We start from the raw sequence: 22888 nt of genomic DNA on the forward strand, positions 1-22888 counted from the left end.
AAACACGGATTAGGTTTGGGGAAAAAAGTTACATTGTAATCTTATTTGTTGTACTTAGTCAATTGAAAATGTGCTTGACGTTTTGAAAAACAGCCTTTTTGATGATCTGTTTTGAGTTTTGTACTAAGATTTGGGAAATTGTACCAAATACTTGTGAAAATAGTACCAAAGCGATTTAAAAAACCTGTAATAAACCCTCACCAAACCTTTCATGTTTCCCCAACCAGCTAAACAGGGCTCATCTGGAAAATGGACCTTAGTTTCAGCATTGACTTCCTGTCAAAATAATGGTGAAATAAAAAATAAAAGGTAATCACAAATATGAGTGTTGGGAGGATGAGAAGTTCACATATTGACATTTAGTATTTCAAACCTTTTGACTTGAAAAGGAACCTCAAGCTGCCATGAAGTTCCAGCAAGTGCTATTCTCCACATCCTGTGGCCTAATTGGAGAGGATGGTTGTGGGCCAGTGTTAGCTGGATATTGAGGTGGCATTTCGCTGGAGAATTCCCTTGGTTCCACTACGACCAGCCCGCTGTTCCTTCCTCCTTCCTTCATTTATCAACGTCTGCCTGCTTTTGCTGAGTAGTTTGTTTTTGCCCTTCGCACAATATATCACCTGTCATGTTTAATAGGATGCTGCATGGAGTACACTGAACCCAGCCACATCCCATGGGTTCCTCTCTGCTTCCAGTTTCAGTATTGCATCGCCATAGATATATAACTTATTTAATAGCTGTGTCTTCCTCTGCTTCTGCCTGCAACCTGCACTCCCACTCCACCTCTGAGTACTTCTCCTCTCTGTGCTGGCTTGAACATAAGCCAAAACGGTCTATTTATGGAATATAAAGCAAATATTGATGGATTTAAAGTCCCATAAACCACCTGTAATCCACGATTTAGCAGAACTTTAGGGGGAATGTTAGTCAGTGCATCTATACGGAACAAAAATATATACGCAACATGTAAAGTGTTGGTCCCATGTTTCATGAGCTGAACTAAAAGATCCTAGAAATGTTCCATACGCACCAAAATCTTATTTCTCTCAAATGTTGTTTACATTTATCTAGGCAAGTCAGTAAAGAACAAATTATTATTTACAATAATGGCCTACCCCGGCCAAACCCTAACAATGAAAATAGTCTAGGTAGCCATTTGATTAGCTGTTCAGGAGTCTGAAGGCTTGGGGGGTAGAAGCTGTTTAGAAGCCTCTTGGACCTAGACTTGGCGCTTCGGAACCGCTTGCCGTGTGGTAGCAGAGAGAACAGTCTATGACTAGGGTGGCTGAAGTCTTTGACCATTTTTAGAGCCTTCCTCTGACACCGCTTGTTATAGAGGTCCTGGATGGCAGGAAACTTGGCCACGGTGATGTACTGGGTCGTTCACACTACCCCCTGTAGTGCCTTGCGGTCGGAGGCCGAGCAGTTGCCGTACCAGGCAGTGATGAAACCCGTCAGGATGCTCTCGATGGTGCAGCTGTAAAACCTTTTGAGGATCTGAGGACCCATGCCAAATCTTTTCAGTATCCTTTGGGGAATAGGTTTTGTTGTGTCCTCTTCACGACTGTCTTGGTGTGCTTGGACCATGTTAGTTTGTTGGTGATGTGGACACCAAGGAACTTGAAGCTCTCAACCTGCTCCACTACAGCCCGGTTAATAAGAATGGGGGCGTGCTCGGTCCCCCTTTTCCTGTAAGTCCACAATCATCTCCTTTGTCTTGATCACGCTGAGGGAGAGGTTGTTGTCCTTGCACCACACGGACAGGTCTCTGACCTCCTCCTTATAGGCTATCTCATCGTTGTCTGTGATCAGGCCTGCCACTGTTATGTAATCAGCAAACTTAATGATGGTGTTGGAGTCGTGCCTGGCCGTGCAGTCATGAGTGAACAGGGAATACAGGAGGGGACTGAGCACGCCCCCCTGAGGGGCACCCGTGTTGAGGATCAGTGTGGTGGATGTGTTGTTACCTACCCTTACCACCTGGGGGCGTCCCATCAGGAAGTCCAGGATCCAGTTGCAGAGGGAGGTGTTTAGTCCCAGGGTCCTTAGCTTAGTGATGAGCTTTGAGGGCACAATGGTGTTGAACACTGAGCTGTAGTCAATGAATAGCATTCTTACATCGGTGTTCCTTTTGTCCAGGTGGGAAAGGGCAGTGTGGAGTGTAATAGAGATTGCATCATCTGTGGGTCTGTTGGTGTGGTTTGCAAATTGGAGTGGGTCTAGGGTTTCTGGGATAATGGTGGTGATGTGAGCCATGACCAGCCTTTCAAAGAATTTCATGGCTACAGACGTGAGTGCTACGGGTCGTGTATGGTGTGTATGGTGACATTTGGGCGAGTGCTTTGCTGATGTCAACGTTGTGCACAGAGTGCCCCATGGTGGCAGTGGGGTTAAGCTACGGACATTGGATACAATTGCATTTTATCGATGGCAATTGGAATACACAGAGATACCATGACAAGGCCACATTCAACAACTTGATTAACTCTATGCGAAGGAGATGTCACGCTGCATGAGGTGGTCACACTAGATACTGACTGGTTTTCTGATCCACCCCCTACCTTTTTTAAGGTATCTGTGACCAACCGATGCATATTAGTATTCCCAGTCATGTGAAATCCATAGATTAGGGCCTAATGAATTTATTGATTGATTTCCTTATATGAACTGTAAGTCAGTAAAATTATATTTTTGTTCAATATAATTGCAAATAGAAATATGGGTTTAGAGACTGAGAACTCAGCATTCACAGTCCTGGCTGTCTGATTGTGAAGTGCTTATGTTGTTCCCTTTCCCCTCTATATAGGCCTATTGGCTTCTTATAAGTGAAGTGCCTCTTCACTTTTTCTGTATGTCTGTAATTATATTGTTTGCGATTGAGAGTATTACACTGTTGAATGTTCATAGAGATATGACATTTGAAACAGGACAGGTGGTAGGATTTTTCTACAATGTGGTTTTAATCTGTCTTCACATATTGTTCACATAGACTGGAAATAATTTTATTTTGTTTATTTTATATATCTTGCAGAAGCTCAAAGATTTAGGGGAAGACTGTAGCTAATTCTGATCACTGATACTGCTGCTTGGAGAGTGCGGACACCCTGGAAGTTCGCGCCTGCTGTCAAAAGGGAGACGCTGGTGGATGTCACTTGCCAGGAAGTGGGGCGAATGAAGTCAGAGACTAAGAGGCGAAGCGAGAGGGATAACTGGACCTAAAATCTGTCTTCTCCAGCAGGTGGCGGGCTTTTGTTTTCTTTCGCTCACCGAGCAATTCATTTTTGTATGGATGTCAATGTGTTTCGAATTTTGTTAGCAAACAAATATAGTTATTTATTTGCTACGTGTGGCTTATTTGATCGAATAGAAGTTTCGTAATGATTAGGTTTTTATGAGTGTACTGATATAAGTAGGACACGTAACATCATAGCAACTTTGAGAAAAAACACTTTATATCGGAGGTGTGCCTAGGCATCACTAGTTCAAGCACATCGGTAAAGTCATAAACCCCGTCTTTCTACAATTTCTCTTCTTAAATTTGGATTTTAAAACTAACCCTAACCACACTGCTAGTTTTATGCCTACCTTTAAATTAAAACCCAAAATATGCATTTTCAGGATTTTTTACGTTTTAGACAATGTTCATGTTGTGCTGTGGTATTGTAACTAGTGCCTGTTGTTCACTCTCGTATCTGCTCTCTCATTGGCTAGAATGGTCCCACCTGATCATGCCTCTTCCCGACTGTCTTCCATTTGTAAATACATTTATTTTCATTGGTAGCGCGGCCACTAGAGTATCTGGTCAATATAATGGAGAATCTGTGATGAAGTTCATTTTTCACAGTTGGTGATGGCGGGTGTTGTCGAAATCGACACCATGAAGAATTACCACATAGCCTTTGAGAGAATAGACCCCGATACGAGCCGTTATCCCTACTGTATTGTGTGGACACCTATCCCCGTGCTATCGTGAGTTCCCGGATTAAACATGCATGTTTACTTTGTTTTGCGCGTGATCATAATGGGGCGAGTTATTGGTGACAGCTCGGTAGCTAACGTTAGCGAGCTGGCTAGTCATTTGCTATCAGTCAGTTTATTAACTGTTCTCAAGCCCAGTCGGTTAGAAATGCCGACAGGTTCAGATAAAAAATGGTATAATTTAAAACGCTGACTTTCCTTTTTCGAAGGACAGTTGACAGCATAGCCCCGTGGCTAGTTAGCCTTTGCTGATATAGAAAGGCACACAGGCTAAATATGGTATATTAACGTTAGCTACTTGGCTACAATATGATTAATACAAAACTTGGTTTTGTATCAAAGTGGTTTAATACAATCTATCCGTTTCAGCGAGGCAACTCGCTACATTTTATCAAAGCCACGAGCTGCTATAGTAGTTCAAAGTTACGTCATCTTCACACACAGGTTGTAGGCTGCTATATCATTGGCATTTTGCACATAAGTTTTTATCAGCCTACCAAAACAAAATCGGCTAATTGCTAGGGTTTGGCTGTTTCAAAACAAATGTGTTTCATGAAATCACCAGTTCTTTAGTCTACCTGTCAGCTATGATTTTGGTGTGGTGTTTTCGATCAACGAGGAGACTGAAACTGAATGTGTACTTAATGGAACCCTATTCCCTTTATAGTGCACTAATTTTGACTGGTCAAAGTTAATACACTAAAGATAATAGGGTACCATACAGTCCTCACAACCTGCTTTTTGGCCAACAACCCATCCGCCCCACATAATATCTCACTGCTTAGTATTTAGGTCGGCATGACTGCACTGCACTCTCTCCAGGAATCCTGTGAGATTAATATTGGATCAGGCATTATCTAGGATGCCTCCTCTGTGCTGTGCCCCTCTCTCCTGCACCATTTCACTGTTGCAAAATGACATCTCTTGAATGCATAATATAAGGGTATCATTGGTATAAACCAATCATATCAATATGCTCTAAGCGGCTGCCAGATTTATGAGCACTTCTATAGAATAAATTATGTTCTGTGTCCAAAAGGCACCCTGTACCCTATGTACTGCACTATAAAGAAATACGGTGCCATTTGGGACTTAATCGCTGTAACTCGATGCAGTTATGCCTCGATCAGACCGACAGCGTCATTGCATCAATGCTGCATAATACATTTAAAACCATTTTTGTGGATATGTGCAACAAAAGTTCAACATTCACCTTTTGCTACTATTTCTGTCAAGTCTACTCACACACTTTGATGCATATGTTGGGTAAATCCAACGTATGCACCACACAGAATGCACTGCCTCTGCAACGCAATACTGCAAGGCAAACGCAGCATTTCTTTGGAAATGAATGTACTTCTGGTGTACAAAAATGCAATGCTGCTGTTGGTCTGATCAAGGCGTGAGGGTTCGTGGACAGTACACTGCCCTATTTGTTAATTTGATCAGCTAGGCTTTATTCCACCTTGGAACTGGAGTGAACCTTTGCATTGAAAGTCATCCACAGTGAATACATTGTGTAAATCCTGAAGAACTTTACAATTATTAGTTTTATTTTTATTGTGACAGTGTGAGGCAGGCTATTTTATATTTTAATGTGTATTCAAATCATATTCTTCGTTTTCAGATGGCTGCTACCATTCATTGGACACATGGGAATCTGCACCTCTTCAGGTATCATCCGTGACTTTGCTGGGCCCTACTTTGTCTCTGTGAGTACTTCTGTTCTTCCTCTCCTCTCTTCTTCGGTTCTTTCTTTCCTCCTCTCTTATTTTCTTTCTGTTCTTCCTCTCAAGCGGCTGAAGGAAATTGACACATCATTTGGTTGAAATCCTAACAGGCCTAGACACACTACACACACTGGCATAGATTTAGGGCCCATTTCCCAGAACCAGATTAAGCCTACTCCTGAAGATGAATCTTGGTCAGTGGGAAACCGCCGCCACTGTTCCAGAATGTTGAGTTTTGTCTTTAATACTTGTTTTCCCAGACGTCACAAGAGTTGGCAAACAGATTTGGGACCGGCGGCAAGTATACATTGGAGCTGGCTTCAAACCACATTGAAATATCTCTCGGCTGCCTGTAGAGGGAGTGAACTATAGATTTTTATATACAGTGCATTCAGAAAATATTCGGACCCCTTGACTTTTTCTGCATTTTGTTACATTACAGCCCTATTCTAAAATTGATTGAATAAATGTTTTTCCTTATCAATCTACACACAATACCCCATAAAGAGAAAGCAAAACAGGTTTTTAGAAATGTTTGCAAATGTATTCAAAATCAAAACAGATACCTTATTTACGTGAGTATTCAGACCTTTTGCTATGCGACTTGAAATTGAGCTCAGGTGCTTCCTGTTTAGGGCTGTCCCTGACACAAAAAAAATCTTGATCAACCGAAAGTCGTCTGTTCTTTCGACCAAACTTTCAATTTAAAAAAACATGTATTTTTCCATTGTATAGACACACAATATGTGTTTTTAATAAAATCAACTAAACTCAGCAGTTCATAAATATTTGTATGAACATAACAAGATTCAACAACTGAGACATAAACTAAACAAGTTCCACAAACATGTGACTAACAGAAATGGAATAATGTGTCCCTGAACAAAGGGGGGGTCAAAATCAATCAAGTCTGAAGCTTCCACTAGCAAACTTGCAACATTGTATAAAATATTCTGGGCCTCAGTTTCCTGTGTCAGTGAGCTTGGGACAGACACAGCTGTAGGATATTTGCGCAAGGGATAAGAAGCAGTGCTTGACCTGGGCAGGAGCTCACTGGAGCCGAGTACCGGAACCTCAAATTTTCTTAAATTTTTCCCTTTTACGCTGAGTGGTTATCAAAAGGGAGAGAGCTGGAAAGATTTTTCAAATACATTGGCATTCTCTCAACCTACTTCATGAGGTAGTCACCTGGAATGCATTTCAATTAACAGGTGTGCCTTGTTAAAACCTCTATGGGCTAGGTGGCCCGCTAGCGGGATAATAAAGACAACTTCCTGTGAAATTGGAGCGCACCAAATTCAAATGACTATCGTATATCCATGAATGTTTAATATTACAAGTGTCTTACATCATTTAAAATCTTAACTTCTTGTTAATCCAACTGTGTTGTCAGATTTCAAAAAGGCTTTACTGCGAAAGCATACCATGCGATTATCTGAGGACAGCGCCCCACATCAAACTACTTTTTCAACCAGCACCGGCTTCACAAAAATCACAAATAGCAGTAATATAAATAATTTACCTTTGTAGAACTTCCTCTGTTTGCAGTCCCAAGGGTCCCAGCTACACAATTAATGTCCACTCCTTCAACATACATACAAAGGAATTCAAAAAGCTACCTGTAAACTTCGTCCAAACAAGTGAAACAATGTTTCTATTCAATCATTAGGTACCTTAATATGTAAATAAATGATCATATTTCAGGTGGAAATAACGGTGTTCAATAGGAAAGGAAAATAACGAAGAGCGCGCCCTCATTCACGCACGCCAAAAGCCTGAAACCCTGTATAAAGACTGACATCTAGTGGAAGCCATAGGAACTGCAATCTGGGAGGAATTTTGATATATAGACCCATAGATTTCCATTGGAATGGCCTGTGACTGCCCCCCCCAAAAAAATTACGTATGGATTTTCCTCTGGTTTTCTCCTGCCATATCAGTTCTGTTATACTCCGACATTATTTCAACAGTTCTAGAAACGTCAAGGTGTTTTCTATCTAATTCTACCAATTATATTCATATCCTAGCCTCTGGGCCTGAGTAACAGGGAGTTGACTTCAGGCACGTCAGTCAGGCAGAAATTCAGTATACTGCCCCCTAGCTCGAAGAAGTTAAAAGCTAATTTGTGGAATTCCTTTCCTTCTTAATGCGTTTGAGCCAATCAGTTGTGTTGTGTTACACATGGAATAAATCAGACCTTCATGGTCGAATCGCTGCAAATAAACCACTCCTAAAAGACACCAATAAGAAGAGACTACCTTGGGCCAAGAAACACGAGTGTAGTATCTGGGATCTACATCTGTTTATATTAGTTACTGTGCTGTTACTAAGCAGTAATGCATTACGGCAGTGTTACGTTACTACACCTAATAGGAAATGCACATGCGCACTGGAATGCCGCGAACTGTAGAGCACGAGGGGTTTTTGACTAAACGAAAACTAACTGTACTCTTGTCTCCTACCTGGTCATTTCTCCACAACACAAATCTTACAGTGGCTTAGACCTATAAGGTCTAAGCCAAGTTGTTACAGATGTGGGGAGCTAATCATCAGCACAGTGAATGTCGATTCCATAATGAAAAGTGCCACAATTGTGGAAAGGTTGGACATTTACAGAGAGTGTATAAAGCCTCGAAACGCACAGCAAGAGCGCACAAAGTGTCAGACGCAGCACAAGAAGAGGAAGGTACAACTGAAACAGTAGTGGATCTGTTCACAGTGTACACAGCTCAACAACTAAAAGATGGAATCTATCTCAACATGGAGTTAGTGGGAAAACCAATAAAAATGCAGCTGGACACCGGAGCGTCTTTATCTCTGGTTCCAGAGAGACTCTATAAAGAAAAACAAAAAGAGTGTCCTCTTCAGCCCGCGTCCATCCGCCTTTCTTCATACACTGGTGACACTATTCCTGTGTTAGGGCAGATCCAGGTACCAGTCCGGTATGAGGGAAAGGAGTGGACGCTACCGCTTGTCATTGTTAAAGGAGAAAAATCAGCCTTGCTAGGCAGAAACTGGCTACAAAAGATCAAGTTGAACAGGGGAGAAATCTTCAGGCTGAGAAATGACAAACCAGTGAGTCAGGCTACACTCACTAACATGCTGGAGAAGCACAAAGAACTTTTCAAAGATGGCTACGGTGAAATACAAGACTTCACAGCAAAAGTCAGAGTGCAAGAAGGAACCAAGGCTATCTTTCACAAACCACGTCCAGTTCCCTATGCTCTTAAGGAAGCAGTAGAGAAGGAACTGGACCGCCTACAGAAGAATAACATAATCACGAAAGTAGCGAGGAGCGACTGGGCCGCTCTGATTTTTGTAGTCCCAAAGAAAGAAAAGACCGTCAGAATGTGTGGTGACTACAAGATCACAGTAAATTGCTGCATACTACCAGAGGAATATCCACTACCAAACGCTGAAGATCTGTTTGCCACTCTAGCTGGTGGGAAGGTTTTCAGTAAGCTGGACCTGGCATTCGCTTATCAGCAACTGAAGCTGGATCCGGAGTCAGAACAGTATCTGACCATCAATACACACAAGGGGCTATTCAGATTCAATCGCTTGGCCTATGGAATCTCGACAGCTCCAGCGATATCCAACAAACAATGGATCAGATCTTGGACGGTATAGACCATGTTGTGTGCTTCATGGACGACATCCTCGTGTCAGCACCAACCATTGGAGAGCACCTTGTAGTGCTGGACAAAGTGATGTCAAGACTGGAGAAATATGGAGTGAGAATGAAACGCAGCAAGTGTGAGTTCCTCCAGGACTCCAATGGAGTATCTCGGATACAAGATTGATGCACAAGGCCTGCACCCAACCAAAATATCTCAGAGCTGAGGTCATTTTTGGGGCTCCTGAACTATTACAGAAAGTTTGTGACAAACTTGTCCACATTGTTGCATCCGCTTAACCAACTGCTGCAGGCCGATACAAAGTGGAATTGGTCCCCACAATGCGAAGAAGCATTCAAGACTTGCAAACAGCGTCTGCTAAAGAGCAAGTGGCTTGCCCACTATAACACAGAGATGAAGCTGAGACTCGCGTGTGATGCATCTCCATACGGAGTAGAAGCCGTCATCTCACATGTTCTACCGTCAGGTGAAGAACACCCTATTGCATTTGCATCACGGACTCTGTCACCAAGTGAGAAAAATTATGCTCAAATTGAGAAGGAAGCCCTGAGCATAATATTCGGAGTGAAGAAGTTTCACATACCTATACGGAAGGAAGTTCCAACTGCTGACAGATCACAAGCCTCTGTTGGCCATCCTTGGACCAAAATCAGCTATACCAACCCTTGCTGCACTTCGAATGCAACGTTGGGCTCTGATATTGTTAGCCTACGACTACGAGATTGAGTACAGACGATCCAGTGATCACGCAAATGCCGATGCACTATCAAGACTACCATGCAATGGTGACTCCGACAGCGAAGATGATAGAGCAGTCTTCCAGATCTTTCTCATTGATGAACTGCCCATATCTGCTTCTGACATAGCAGAGGAAACAAGGAAAGACCCAGTGCTTTCCAAAGTCTTGGACTTCACATTAGGCGGTTGGCCAACCTTCGTCCATTCATCGACAAGAAAGACCAGTTGTCCACTGATCAAGGGTGTGTTCTGTGGGGATCAAGGGTGATGGTACCTCACAAATTCCAGAGGAGACTGCTATCTGACCTGCATGAGGGACATCCAGGGATCACTCGAATGAAAGCACTCGCTCGCAGTTATCTGTGGTGGCCTGGACTGGATCAGGACATTCAACAGCATGTAGGCCACTGCTCACCTTGTGAAGCTGTTCGCAACAAGCCTGCTGCTGCACCTCTTCATCCATGGTCCTGGGCTGCTACACCTTGGGAACGCATCCATGTGGATTACGCCGAAATTGACAAGCAACATTTCCTTGTTGTCGTCGATGTCCATTCCAAGTGGATGGAAGTGTTCCCTACTCAACTGACCACAGCTGAGAAGACCATCAATCTTCTCAGACACCTGTTTGCATCCTTTGGACTTGTCAAGGAGCTCGTATCGGACAATGCCCCCCCGTTCACGTCAAACGATTTTGAAATGTTTCTCAAGAACAACGGAGTAAGGCACATCCTGTCACCACCTTACCATCCGGCATCAAACGGAGCAGCGGAGAGAGCCGTGCAAACCTTTAAGAAGGCCTGGACTAGACTCGAGGTTCAGTCTGTGCCCATCCACCAAAGGCTTCCTCGGTTCCTGTTTACTTACTGTAACACCCCACACACAGTAACGGAATGTACACCAGCTGAACTGTTTCTGAAACGCCAACCACGTACCCGCCTGACATTGTTGAAACCAGACTTGTCAAGCACTGTGGCAAAGCACCAGCTACAGCAGAAGAAAGCTCATGACAGACACTCAAAGACTGTCAGAGAATTCAAAGAGGAAGAGAGGGTGATGGTACGTGATTTCAGACACCCCAAGCGCCTGTGGAACTCAGGTGTGATCTTGCAACGCAGAGGACCTTTGACTTACCAAGTCCAAATTGGTCATCGCCAGGTCAACGTTCATGTGGATCATCTGCTACGGTCCAACGCCCCAGCAGAGACATGCCGAGAGAACAAGAACAATAACGACCCCCAGGACTATTCTCCTGACTGTGGATGTACGGGAGAGACAGAGCCTGACCTTCCACCCGAACCTGGCCCACCACAGGAAGCCCAGGAGGAGCGGAGATATCCTATTCGACAGCGAAGGGCACCTCAAAAGCTTGACCTGTGATTTGAGCTGGTTAAGGAGGTAATGGACAGTAAAACAAACACTTTAATATGTCCTAGATAAAAGGAAAGAAAAAGGACATTACCTGGGTTAGTTATTAGGACACAAACTCCATCTTCGGGGCAGAATAATCCCCTGGATTTGTGCTGGGCTCTGAAAAGTCTGCTTCAACCCAGTAGTTGAAAAATGTTTAAGAATGCATTGTTCAGATATTGCATTAGTAGTTACCTAACATATTTACCTTGTTCTCTGGGAGTTAAACACTATGGGGGAGGAGTGTAGTATCTGGGATCTACATCTGTTTATATTAGTTACTGTGCTGTTACTAAGCAGTAATGCATTACGGCAGTGTTACGTTACTACACCTAATAGGAAATGCACATGCGCACTGGAATGCCGCGAACTGTAGAGTACGAGGGTTTTTTGACTAAACGAAAACTAACTGTACTCCCATCTCCTGCCTGGTCATTTCTCCACAACACAAATATTACAACGAGCAACAAACATTAGACCGGTGGAACTATGTCCTTTGGTCTGGAGTTCAAATTGGAGATTTTTGGTTCCAACCGCTGTGTCAATGTGAGACGCGATGTGGGTGAACGGATGATCTCCGCATTTGTATTTCCCACTGTAAAGCATGGAAGAGTGGGTGTTATGGTGCTTTGCTGGTGACACTCTGTGATTTATTTAGATTTCAAGGCACACTTAACCAGCAAGGCTACCACAGCAGTCTGCAGCGATACGCCATCCCGTCTGGTTTGTGTTTAGTGGGACTATCATTTGTTTTTCAGCAGGACAATGACCCAACACACCTCCAGGCTGTATAAGGGCTATTTGACCACAAAGGAGAGTGATGGAGTGCTGCATCAGATTACATGGCGTCCACAATCCTCCAACCTCATCCAAATTGAGATGGTTTTGGAAGAGTCGGACAGCAGCGAGAAGGAAAAGCAGCGAGCAAGTGCTCAGCATATGTGGGAACTCCTTCAAGACTGTTGGAAAAGCATTTCAGGTGAAGCTGGTTGAGAGAATGCCAAGTGTGCAAAGCTGTCATCAACACAAAGGGTGGTTATTTGAAGAATCTCAAATATAAAATATTTTGATTTGTTTAACACTTTTTTGGGTTACAACTTGATTCCATGTGTTGTCATAGTTTTGATGTCTTCACTATTATTATACAATGTAGAAAATAGTACAAATCAAGAAAAATCCTTGAATGAGTAGGTGTTCTCAAACCTTTGACTGAGTGTGTGTACAATTGAAGTTGGAAGTTTACATACGCTTTAGCCAAATACATTTAAACTCAGTTTTTCACAATTCCTGACATTTTAATCCTTGGAAAATTCCCTGTCTTAGGTCAGTTAGGATCATCACTTTTATTTTAAGAATGTGAAATGTCAGAATAATAGTAGAGTGATTTATTTCAGCTTTTATTTCTTTCATCCCATTCCCAGCGGGTCAGAAGTTTAATTAGCCTATCAGAAGCTTTAAAGCCATGCCATCATTTTCTGGAATTTTCCAAGCTGTTTAAAGACACAGTCAACTTAGTGGATGTAAACATATCACCCACTGGAATTGTGATACCGTGAAATAATCAGTTTGTTAACAACTGTGGGAAAAATTACTTGTCATGCACAAAGTAGATGTCCTAACCGACTTGCCAAAACTATAGTTTGTTAACAAGAATTTTGTGAAGTGGTTGAAACACTTAGGTTGGAGTCATTGAAACTAGGTTATGTAAACTTCAACTGTATGTATGTGTGTATATTATATGTACACTACCGGTCATAAGTTTGGGGTCACTTAGAAATGTCCTTGTTTTGAAAGAAAGGCAACTTTTTTTGTCCATTTTAAAATAACATCACACTGATCAGAAATACAGTGTAGACATTGATCATGTTGTAAATGACTATTGTAGCTGGAAACAGCAGCTTTTTAATGGAATATCTAGACCCACAGAGGCCCATTAACAGCAACCATCACTCACTCCTGTGTTCCAATGGCACGTTGTGTTAGCTAATCCAAGTTTATCATTTTGAAGGGCTAATTGATCATTAGAAAACCCTTTTGCATTTATGTTAGCACAGGTGAAAAGTGTTGTGCTGATTTTAAAGAAGCAATAAAACTGGCCCAAGATTCTCTGGTCTGATGAAACCAAGATTGAACTCTTGCCTGAATGCCAGGTGTAACTCCTGGCACCATCCCTACGGTGAAGCATGGTCATATTGTATAGTATTGGTCACACACGTGGTTAGCAGATGTTCTTGTGAGTGTAGTGAAATGCTTGTGTATAGTGAAATGCTTGTGTATAGTGAAATGCTTGTGTGTAGTGAAATACTTGTGGTGGCAGCATCATGCTGTAGGGATGTTTGTCAGTGGCAGGGTCTGGAAGACTAGTCAGGATCAAAGGAAAGATGAATGGAGCAAAGTACAGAGAGATCCTTGATGAAAACCTGCTCGGGACCTCAGACTGGGGCAAAGGATCCCTTTCCAACTGGACAATAACTCTTAAGCACACAGCCAAGACAACGCAGGAGTGGCTTCGGGACAAGTCTCTGAATGTCCTTGAGTGGCCCATCCAGAGCCCAGATTTGAACGCGATCAAACATCTCTGGAGATGTGAAAATAGCTGTGCAGCGACACTCCCCATCCAACCTGACAGAGCTTTAGAGGATCTGCGGAAAGTAATAGGAGAAACTCCCCAAATCAAAGTTTATTTGTGACGTGCGCTGAATACAACAGGTGTAGGGACCTTACAGTGAAATGACCTTACAGTGAAATGCTTACTTACAGGATCTAACCAATAGTGCAAAAAAGGTATTAGGTGAACAATAGGTAAGTAAAGAAATAAAACAACAGTAAAAAGACAGGCTATAAAAGTAGCGAGGCTTCATACAGACACCGGTTAGTCAGGCTGATTGAGGTAGTATGTACATGTAGATATGGTTAAAGTGACTATGCATATATGAGGAACAGAGAGTAGCAGTAGCGCAAAAGAGGGGTTGGCGGGTAGTGGGTGGGACACAATGCAGATAGCCCGGTTAGCCAATGTGCGGGAGCACTGGTTGGTCGGCCCAATTGAGGTAGTATGAACATGAATGTATAGTTAAAGTGACTATGCATATATAATAAACAGAGAGTAGCAGCAGTGTAAAGAGGTGGGGGGGGGGCACACGATGCAAATAGTCCAGGTAGCCATTTGATTACCTGTTCAGGAGTCTTATGGCTTTGGGGTAAAAACTGTTGAGATGCCTTTTTGTCCTAGACTTGGCACTCTGGTGCCAAATGCTGGTGTGCCACGCTTGTAGCGTCATACCCAAGAAGACTTGAGGCTGTAATCGCTGCCAAAGGTGCTTCAACAAAGTACTGAGTAAAAGGACTCGACTGGGGACTAGGTTTCAAGAGAAGATGTGTGTTTGCTCACTATTACATTGTCCTTCCTGGGAGAACTTGTCAGGGACATAGAAGTCCCCTCAGGGATCAATAGAGTTCAATTTGGTCCGTTAACTCCCTGACGTTCCCCTACATGCACACTTGTTGGCCCCAAAAAGGTAATCCATTATTTGTGATTGCTAAATTGAAAAAAAGTTTCTATACCAATAGGATTACCCTGGTGTGTACAGGGTGAAGAACTAGACCACCCCTCCTCCACCACTTTCTCCACCATGAGTATAATGTTTGTTCTAGCTCAGGGATGGGCAACTGGGGTCGCGGCCCCCCTTTGTAGGTCCGCTGATCCATTTTAAAAAAATTCAGGGGGAACTCAATCGGGGTCTCAACTTACTGTTAGAATAGTGGAATACTATAGTTTTTCTCTTGCTATGTTAGCCTCTGACAGTCACTCAATTCGCTCATGTCAGATAAACCTTTTTTCTTCTTCAAGCCAGCTACCTAAACTTGTAGTAATCAGGCTCGAATTACCGACCGGGTGGCCCCATTGATTCACTTATGTCCCCCAAAAGGCTAGGGCCGGCTCTGACTGCATGTGTGGGTATGGATGTTGGTATGCAGACCCTCGAGCCACTGCGGTCCCTCATAATGAGTTCCAGTGGAGGCTGCTGAGGGTAGGATGGCTGGAATGGAGTGAATGGTATCAAACACATGAAAATCATGTTTGAGTCCTTTCACTCCATTCTACCCTCCACTGATGAGTTTGGATTTTGTGTGGCCCCCAACCCCGTCAAAGTTGCCTATCCCTGTTGTAGCTAGACGTTGACTTTGTCTTTGTGGCATTTGGAAGATCCCAGTTATAAGCTTTGTATCTGTTCACTAGTTTTAATGGCCTCATTGGGAATTCCATGATCTGATGCACCTCTGCCCCCTGTCCATGTTTCGTATTCGACACCCAGCCAGCCTGGTTGGCAGAGTCGTAATAAAATAGGTTTATAAATACAGAGATTCTGTTTTTAACACTCAAGGTTGTTTCATGGTTAAATAAATAAATAAATTAGGACAGTAAGTGAAACTTCCCCAGGGGACAGCAAGTGGGGTATGCTGTAGCACACACACACACACACACACCAATGCTATTACCTCCTGGGTGGTCTTTATCTGCTTCCTGTATCACTTCAACACCTTATATGGTTTGTTTATCTGCTGATTTATGAAAATTCATATACCCCAAAAACTGCACTTTAGGATGATTTAACATTTTGTTTTTGCATCATTCAATAGGCTTGATATAATGAACACATGACCATTTATATTGCATATTGTTTTCTTTTTGTTTTATTGCAGGAAGACAACATGGCCTTTGGGAGACCAACAAAGTAAGTGAATGGAATGTTCGTGGGAGGTGTTATTCTTATCTTGATGACTGAAATGTTTGTCCTCTTCATGGTCAAATCAGTAGAGGGATATGAAAACCTCAGCATCTTTTCTCAATATACAAGTGGGGTCCCAAATTATTGACACCCTTGATAAAGATGAGCAATAATGACTGTATAAAATAAATCTAATTCTGGGCTATATAGTATGCAACAAAAAAAAGTGATATTCTATGTTATACTAATGCAATTAGAATAATCCTGAATGAATTATGAATTCTGATCAGTGAGAAAGTTACAGATGGTAAAAGATCATATCACTAAGACATGCTAACCTTCCCTGTTATTGTAATGGTGAGAGGTTAGCATGTCTTGGGGGTTTGATGTTTGAACCTCAAACTTTCTCACTAATCATTGCTCGTGATTCTTTCAGGATTATCCGTAATCATGGTAGCATCCATATTTAATGTTGAAGTGTTTAGCGATATTCTTATTTTACAATAAAAGTGACTCCAAAATGACACACTACATTATTTACCATTCATTTCTATTTGGCACAAAATCTGAAACACAACCAAAACAAAATGCAAATGCATCCAACAAGTTTGTAGTCCCACGCTTGATGTAGTCATTGCATGCAAGGAATATGGGACCGAATAATAAACCTTCAACTTCTTTATTTACATGAATCTTTAGGGGTGTCAATAATTTAGACCCCTTTTTTTTGTGTTTTTGTTACTTGTTAAACAAAATTGATTTCTCAGAGCAAATGTATTAATATAAAATATAATTTCCCAATTTTTTTGTGGTTGTTGCATACAATATACAGAGCGTCCAAAACAATAGGAACACCTTCCTAATAATGAGTTACACTCCCCCCTTTTGCCCTCAGAACAGCCTCAATTCGTTGGGACATGGACTCTACAAGGTGTCAAAAGCGTTCCACAGGGATGCTGGCCTATGTTTACTCCAATGCTTCCCACAATTTTGTAGAGTTTGCTGCATTTCATTTGGGTGGTGGACTTTTCTTGATAGACACAGTAAACTGTTGCGCCTGGAAAAACTCAGCAGTGTTGCATTTCTGGCACCTAATACCATACCCTGTTTAAAGGCACTTCAATATTTTGCCTTGCCCATTCACCCTCTGAATGTTACACATACACAATCCATGTCTCAAGGCTTAAAAAATCTGTCTTTAACCTGTCTCCTCCCCTTCATCGACACTGATTGAAGTGGATTTAGTAAGAGACCTCAAAAAGGGATCGTAGCTTTTACCTGGATTCATCTGGTCACTCTGTGTCATGGAAAGAGCAGGTGTTCCTAATGTTTTGTACACTGAGTGTAGCTCAGTATTTGAATTAGTTATTTTATACAGTCATTATTGCTAATCTTTATCAAGGGTGTCAATAATTTCGGACCCCACCGTATCTTGAATTAAAGCACTTGTTGATTGTTTAATTACAATTCTGAGAGAGAATATTGGTGCAGAGCAGTTAACTTGGACCCAGATCTGTTTGTGCTGTATACCCAACTCTAGCACAAACAGATCTAGGACCAGTAGCTTTAGTTTCTGATAGAAGATCTATGTATTTGAAGGTACTGGATGCTGGACGTAGCCAAGGTGTATGCTAGTGGCTCCAACGCCTGGGACACAGCAGTGCATGACGCCTCAGAAGAGTACAAAAACAGAATGGTAAGGAATTGTGGGTGTAAGGTTGCAACTGGAAGGTTGTCGGTTTGAATCCAAATTCTGGTGGTGTTCTAGGTATCGTAGATGCCATCTCGTGCCTTTAAGCAAAGCACTTAACCCCTAAACTGTTCCAGGGGTACCGCACAGTACTAATGTTGATTATACTTCTCTCTCCCCAGCACAACCTCTGCTGTGACAACTGTCACTCCCATGTGGCCATGGCTCTGAACCTGATGCGCTATGAGAACAAGACCTCGTGGAACATGATCAACCTCTGTCTGCTCTCCCTAGTCCACGGAAAGCACATCAGGTACTGACATACTGACTTTCTGTCTTTGTCTGCTCTCCCTCTGCTACAGCAAACACGCCAGGTACTGACATACTGCTGCAGAAATGGTTCAAGTCAAAATAATCTCCTGCATTTGCATTGTTCAGATTTTCCAGTGTGATGGAACTTTTTTAGAGCCAAAACTGTATCTTACTTATGCTCCACAAAGCCATGCGAGGTAGGGCTAGATATTGGGGATGTGTAATCTCTGGGTCCCATGAGCTGATGGTTATGATGTCACTGAATTTCCTCTGAATACAGGGAATCCTGAGAGACAGAAGGACAGAGGGCTTCCTGATGATTTTGTGGAGATATTAGGCTTGAGTCTGATGGACGAGCAGTATGTTGTGGTTGAAGGAATGTGACAGCTCGTTCCCATGCCCCCTCCTGTGAGAGTGGTAGTGGCCACTAGACTTCCCACTAGCATACTACCTAGATACAGTTCCTATTTCTGCAACTTTTAATAACCTGTGATTCTCCAAGAGGGATTTGTTGTTGCAATTAATTGAATCTACTACATTGGAGTGTATCCAGGATAAAAATTCTCAATACTATGCGATAAACAAGTGATGCTTCATATCTTGTATAATATCTATGAGTCTAATTTAACGGCTTTTATCTGCAGCTTTATTAAAATATGTATTTTTCTTTGAACTCGATTGACAATTATGTTTAGACCTGTTTTAATGATGGCTCTTTTTGAAACAGGATTATAGATTTCAGATAATCTCATTAAGTGTGTTGGATTATTTGGATACTTCCTGCAGTTGTCATGGTAACCTCTGTGGAACCCTGGACTCATAACTCTGGACTGCAGATGGGAATGATGATGCATGATGTTCTAGAATGCTCATTTGTTCATTTGTGTTCTAGAATGTGGACCCATACCATGTATTCATGCAATCTGAGTGGTATGCATGCTACTATGCACTAAGCTCCTGGCCTGGCTGGAGTTTAGCGGTTGCCGTGGCGACTGCCTGAGCCTCGGCGTAATTGATTACGTGCATGCGATCTCAAACATATGCTGTCACGACAACGGGGGAAATTATGTGAAGAATCAGATTTTGACTCGGTCACTCCTCAGACCTCAGATATGATGACTTGCGTCTTGTTGTTGTTCCAGAAAGCCAATGTCTCTCTCGCTCTTTCCCTCCCTCTTGCTCTGCTCCTCATCTGTATCGCCCACTCTCTTTTCCCTCCCCTCTGTCTTTCTCTCCCTATTTCCAGCTGTGCAGGGTTCTTGAAGACCTGGCTTCCCTTCCTCATGTTGCTGGGTATTATCCTGACTGTGGCTCTAACCATTAACCTGCGGTGACCAGCCAACCAGGTGGGAGGACACAGCTTACAGGGTGGGAAGGGGGAGGGAGATGGGGGTTGAGTGAGGTGAGAGCACACACGGGGAGGGGGGACCCCCTGCAGGTTGGAAGTTGAGGTGGGAGGTGTCACTCTACACCTACTCTGCTTGTGAGGACCGAGCGGGGAAAAAAGACATGGAACTGTGACATCCCAGCAACAAACAAAACAATGAGAGAAGGGCAATAACATCCTCCTCTCGACTTAACACAAAGCCTGCTTGTTTCTAGGACCAGGCAACCTAGCTTTCAATGGTGGCGGATGGCAATTTTGTTTTTTGTTTATTTTGGCATTGAGGTTAATTGTTCTTGATGGACGGTAGCTTACTTATAAATGTTTTAATCCCCCTCCACACACATCCCAACCCCATGCAATTTAATGCAGTTTTCAAATGTTTTGATTTTCAATTAAGTCCTACTATGGGGTGTATAGACCCTCGTAATTTCTAGGTAATGGATGATGTTGCAGGTTCTGTAGACTAGAGGAGCGATGGTAGTGGTGAAGGGGGCAGGGGTTGTTGTTTCTTTCAGGGGTAGTAGTCTTGTCTTCCACAGCGACAGCAGTATCCATCTCTTTCTCTCTCTGCCATGCTGAAACAAACACCCACCATCCATCTAATGACATGGGACTGATGATGACTCTGTGCTTCGCATATTCCATCTTGATGATTGGAACAGAAAACATGACATTTCCCTTTTAATGCCTTTAAAGGAATGTGTTATTGTGTTGACATTTTATACTTGGATTGATACAGTTCCTATTTCTGCGACTTTTAATAGCCTGTGATTCACCAAGAGTGATTTGTTGTTACAATTAATTGAATCTACTACATTGGAGTGTATCCAGGATAATAATTCTCAAAACTCTGCTATAAACAAGTGATGCTTCATATGTTGTATAATATCTATGAGTTTAATTTAACTGCTTGTATCTGCATTTTATTAAAATATTTCTATTTTTCTTAGAACTCGATTGACAATTATGTTTAGACCTGTTTTAATGATGGCTCTTTTTGAAATGGGATTATAGATTTCAGATTATCTCATTAAGTGTGTTGGATTATTTGGATACTTCCTACAGTTGCCATGGTAACCTCTGTGGAACCCTGGACTCATAACTCTGGACTGCCGATAGGAATGAAATGCATGAGGTTCTGGAATGCTGCAGAGTTCATTTGTGTTCTAGAATGTGAGCGTGCCAAATGTAGAGCTTCCCGGTCCCTACAGGAGAGGGATCACCGCTTTCTGATCTGTTCCACGCGCAAACTTTAACCCCAATGTGCCCCAGAAGAAAGAAGCACCTCTGAAACCTGGCTCGGCCTGAGTTGACAAATTAAAAGTAATTCATATAGTTGGTGCCTGGAAAAACATCAATTTATATCAAACTTCATTTTTAGACCGTACCATCTATATTGATTTTGTATGTAGTAGCCTACTTTCAAACACTGGCTAATCCTAGATCAGGGGTTCCCAAACTTGGTCCCGGGGCCTCCCCTGGATGCACGTTTTGGTTTTTGCCCTAGCACTAAACAGATGATTCAAATAACCAACAGAATCATCAAGCGTTGATTATTTCAATCAGCTGTTTAGTGCTAGGGCAAAAACCAAAACGTGCACCCATGGGGGGCCTCTGCACCGCGTTTGGGAAACCCTGTCCTAGATGATGGTTGGCTCACAACATCCAATGACATGGCTTTCTTCTGCGGTGGCAGGTTCAAATCCCCTCATTGTTTGAGTGAAAGCGCTGAGCCTTGAGCCTTTTCTCTTTATCTGTGGAGCTGCCAGAAGCAGCAGGTAGCCTGCTGGCTCCTCCAGGTTTACACACCCTTGTCACACTACCGAGCTGGACTGAACCGATGTACTGAGCTGGCCTGGTTACGCATCCAGCATAACGTGTAACCGTGCTGACTAAAAATGACTGTGCCAGAACAGTTTGGTTCGTTTTGGGTTGGGTTGGCACATTAGTGTTAGAAGCATACAAGTCTTTGACTTAATATCCTGTGGTCTCCTCCTGTGCCAGAGAAAGTTTCACTCCTGTCTCAGATGAGATTAGGACATAGTGAAATGCCAATGCATCTCTATGCAGCCCTATTCACATTCCTGCTTCTTTCTCTCTAGTTGGACTTTATTATTTGAAATTCCAGTAAATGTGATATGTCGATCTACTACTGCAATAACCCCAAATTGTATGTAGAAAAACAAACAGAAAACCATGTTTAGATTTGTATAGGAAATCTTTAAAGATCCTTTTGCTTTCCATTACTTTCACAGTCAAGGCAGTTTTACACTACTTCTGTAGCTGTTGGTGATTTTATGCGAGATGCCAATTGTTTCCAGGGTATTGACATTCCTTTGGTGTGCTTATGGCATCTTTCATCTTTCTTTTTCCTTTCATGTTCATGTGTAAATTTTAGACCAAGTGCTTTTGTCTTAGGATACTTGATGATAAATCACACCTGTTTTTAATGTTCTGTTTTAATTTATATTGTAAATGAGCTATCCTCCTTAATTCCCTTCATTTTCTACATGCAATACCATATGATACAATATCAAAACTCATCACTGTTCTGCAATGAAGCAATTTTGTGCCTGAATGCATGAGTGAGTGTGTGTCAAAAGAAGCGTGTGGGTGTGTACATGCATGACGGCCGGTTGTGCATGTCCTGGCTGCGTGTTCTATGTCTTTGTGAACACACAACTATTTTCTTGAATCCTGTGGCTTTTTGGGGAATTGACAATAACTGCATATGATATTAGATGGCTGCATATAACTTCCTTTATATACACTTATTTATTACTCAAATTGTTATCTAAAATGAGGTAAATGGATTAAGGTGTATATAGTACATAATAGACTAGACTATAATGGTCCTTTTTTAAAGGATCCATAGTTGACCCAAGTTTCCCAGTCTTGATATTAATTGTCTACACTCTTAGACAAAAGGGTTCCAAAAGGATGCTTCAGCTGTCGCCATAGGAGAACCCTTTTTGGTTCGGCGTAGAACCCTCTGTGGAAAGGGTTCTACATGGAACCCAAAGGGGTTTTTACATGGAACCAAAAGGATTTGACCTGGAACCAAAAATGGTTCTTCAAAGAGTTCTCCTATGGACATAAGGTCAATCTTGAGGGAATCTTATTTGAGTCCAATAAGGATGTTCATATGATAGGCTCTCTGCAAGGTATTGTATAGTTTACCTATCCAACTGACAATCTCTTAGGAAAAAATATAAATGATCAGAACCAAGACTTAAAAATAACTGATATAGGCACAAGGTGGAGGGAATGTTGGATCA

General features: G+C 42.3%; 1 protein-coding gene across 2 annotated transcripts; it reads left to right on the top strand.

Annotated features, from left to right (window-relative positions):
* Positions 1-3733: 3733 nt before the first annotated feature.
* On the top strand, positions 3734-22103 carry LOC109903517 (transmembrane protein 222). Of its 2 annotated transcripts, XM_020500284.2 has the most exons (6): positions 3734-3969; positions 5606-5690; positions 16196-16227; positions 17821-17917; positions 18094-18224; positions 19470-22103. In XM_020500284.2, the coding sequence occupies exons 1-6, from the start codon at positions 3851-3853 to the stop codon at positions 19555-19557; spliced, it is 552 nt and encodes a 183-aa protein (XP_020355873.1). In that variant the 5' UTR covers positions 3734-3850; the 3' UTR covers positions 19558-22103. The 2 variants fall into 2 exon arrangements, with proteins under 2 accessions (XP_020355873.1, XP_031644573.1); XM_031788713.1 differs by lacking the exons at positions 3734-3969; positions 5606-5690 and adding an exon at positions 12279-12470.
* Positions 22104-22888: the final 785 nt, after the last annotated feature.

Source organism: Oncorhynchus kisutch, linkage group LG14 (genome assembly GCF_002021735.2).
Source record: "Oncorhynchus kisutch isolate 150728-3 linkage group LG14, Okis_V2, whole genome shotgun sequence".
Taxonomy (NCBI): Eukaryota; Metazoa; Chordata; class Actinopteri; order Salmoniformes; family Salmonidae; genus Oncorhynchus; species Oncorhynchus kisutch.